General features: G+C 48.3%; 1 protein-coding gene across 1 annotated transcript in view; it reads left to right on the forward strand.

The window, feature by feature from the left end:
- Positions 1-91: 91 nt before the first annotated feature.
- Positions 92-2,147, forward strand: part of MAA_00896 (uncharacterized protein) — a gene marked incomplete at both ends in the record, with an annotated part of 2,270 nt that continues 214 nt past the window's right edge. The window contains one exon of the mRNA XM_007818894.2: positions 92-2,076. Within this exon, the coding sequence (XP_007817085.2) occupies positions 92-2,076 (1,985 nt within the window). The remainder of the gene's footprint in view (positions 2,077-2,147) is intronic.

The following is a 2,147-nucleotide window of genomic DNA, read 5'->3' on the forward strand; positions in this document are numbered from 1 at the left end:
GTCGCGTTTGCAAATCAATTAAGTTTCGTTTACAACGCGTCTTGATTCATTGCTGATGTTTGACACTTCTTCGCAATATTCTGTAGTCAATATGGATCCTATGCAGACGCAGAATAGAACATCTTTTAGTGACGATTGCCTCCCCCCCGAAGAGAAATATGAATCACGAGAAGGCCTCTTTCAATCGATTAATGCTTGGGCTGCCCCCAGAGGCTATGCATTTATTAACGGAAGGTCCACCAAAGAAAGAAGCGGTAAACAAACGATAACCTATACTTGTGATAGGCGTCGTAACCACCCTATTATTCAGAGAGAGCGGCGCAGGAAAACAACTACTCGCACAACTGGCTGCGAATTCTCAGTTCTGGGCAAGGAGTCCTTGGACAAAACTACATGGACCGTAAAGCATCGGTCTGACAAACGATTTTGTGTGCATAACCACGACCCAAGTTGGGATCCGACGGCACATCCAATACATCGAACCCTCTCCAAGGAAGGTGCATCCCAGGTAGCGACTCTTACAAATGCGGGTATAGCTCCAAAGGGCATTAGGACATATATCCGCCAAAACACAAGCTCTATCGCAACACAGCAAGATATTTACAATCGCATTGCAGATGCAAGACGAGAAGCCTGCGAAGGCCAGAGTAGCATTAATGCGCTTGCTAATCAACTTTTCAAGGAAGGATTCTGGAGTCAATTCCAAACAGGTCCAGATGACAGGGTCAAAGCTGTTCTATTCGCCCATCCTGATTCAGTATTTTACCTTCAGTCTTACCCGGACGTGCTTATACTGGACTGTACATATAAAACAAATAAATACGGAATGCCGCTTCTTGATGTGATTGGGGTCGACGCTTGCCAGCGGTCCTTTTGTATTGCCTTTGCATTCCTGGGCGGCGAGACAGAAGAGGATTACATCTGGGCCTTGGGTCGCTTAAACATGCTATTCGAAAGTCGCAATATTAAGCGTCCTGCTGTCATTTTAACGGACCGTTGTCTCGCTTGTATAAACGCTGTTGCCACCTGCTTCCCGTCCTCAGTTTCGCTTTTGTGTCTTTGGCTTGATCCATACAAGGAGAAGCTTGTTAAAGCCTGGGTTGATCAGCATCTTCACCTCGACAACGTGGTTACTTCACGAGTTGAGGGCATTCATGGATTGCTAAAAAGCCATCTGGAAGTATCCACCCTAGACTTGTTCGAAGCTTGGAGAACAATAAAGCTGGTATTAGCAAATCAACTAGTTGAGTTAAGGTCCAACCAGGCTAAGCAGCAAATTCGCACTCCAATTGAACTTTCTGGAGCATTATATAGCACAGTCCATGGCTGGGTATCGCACCAAGCTCTGCGGAAAGTCGAAGAACAACGAAAGTTGTTGCTGAAGAAGGATCCGCCTCCGTCGCGGACTTGTACCGGGTCTTTTACTCGATCGCAGGGCCTACCGTGCGTTCACAAGCTAGATGCTTTGTTGGCACAAGGCCATGCACTGCAACTAGAAGATTTCCACACACACTGGCGTCTGATACGGAAAGACACTCCCAGGCTACTTCTCGAGCCTCGTAAACGTGTCGACTCGATTGTGACAAATTCAACGTTACCGTTGTCAAGCGTCCGAAGAGCGCAAAGCGGCTTTGAACTGGTCGAGAAAACAACGGCGGTCAGGCCGCCTTTATGCAGCAAGTGCCATAGACTAGGTCACACAAGGTCGTCCAGGGAATGTCCTCTGAAATATGTAGAGCTCGAAAGCCAAATGCCTACCGTGACAGGACACAGCCGGTCAAACTCCCATCAAAGCAGACCAATTACGACCTCAGAACAGCCACACGTATCGTCAACAGTGTCAATGCCTCTGCAGCAAGGACCAGGTCTATCTTCTGAAAACATGCTGTTGGGGCCAGGGTTGACCCCTGAAGGGCCAGTTTGTCGGACGGCAATTAGTCCAGAAACCGGCAGACAAGGGAAAAGCACTGAGGGACAGTCGACGCAGCTTTCAACAGAAGCTACAGTTCGATCGCTGGGATCACTTGGTCACACGTCATCACCTCTTCAAGGTCCTGTGTCACTTGGAGCATTGAGGTATGATGACCCGCGTGCTATACATCGAAGATATGTCTCAGCGAGAGAGGCTTGGTACAAAGCTCAGCGCC

The sequence above is a fragment of the Metarhizium robertsii genome (assembly GCF_000187425.2).
Source record: "Metarhizium robertsii ARSEF 23 chromosome Unknown MAA_Scf_8, whole genome shotgun sequence".
In the NCBI taxonomy this organism is placed as follows: domain Eukaryota; kingdom Fungi; phylum Ascomycota; class Sordariomycetes; order Hypocreales; family Clavicipitaceae; genus Metarhizium; species Metarhizium robertsii.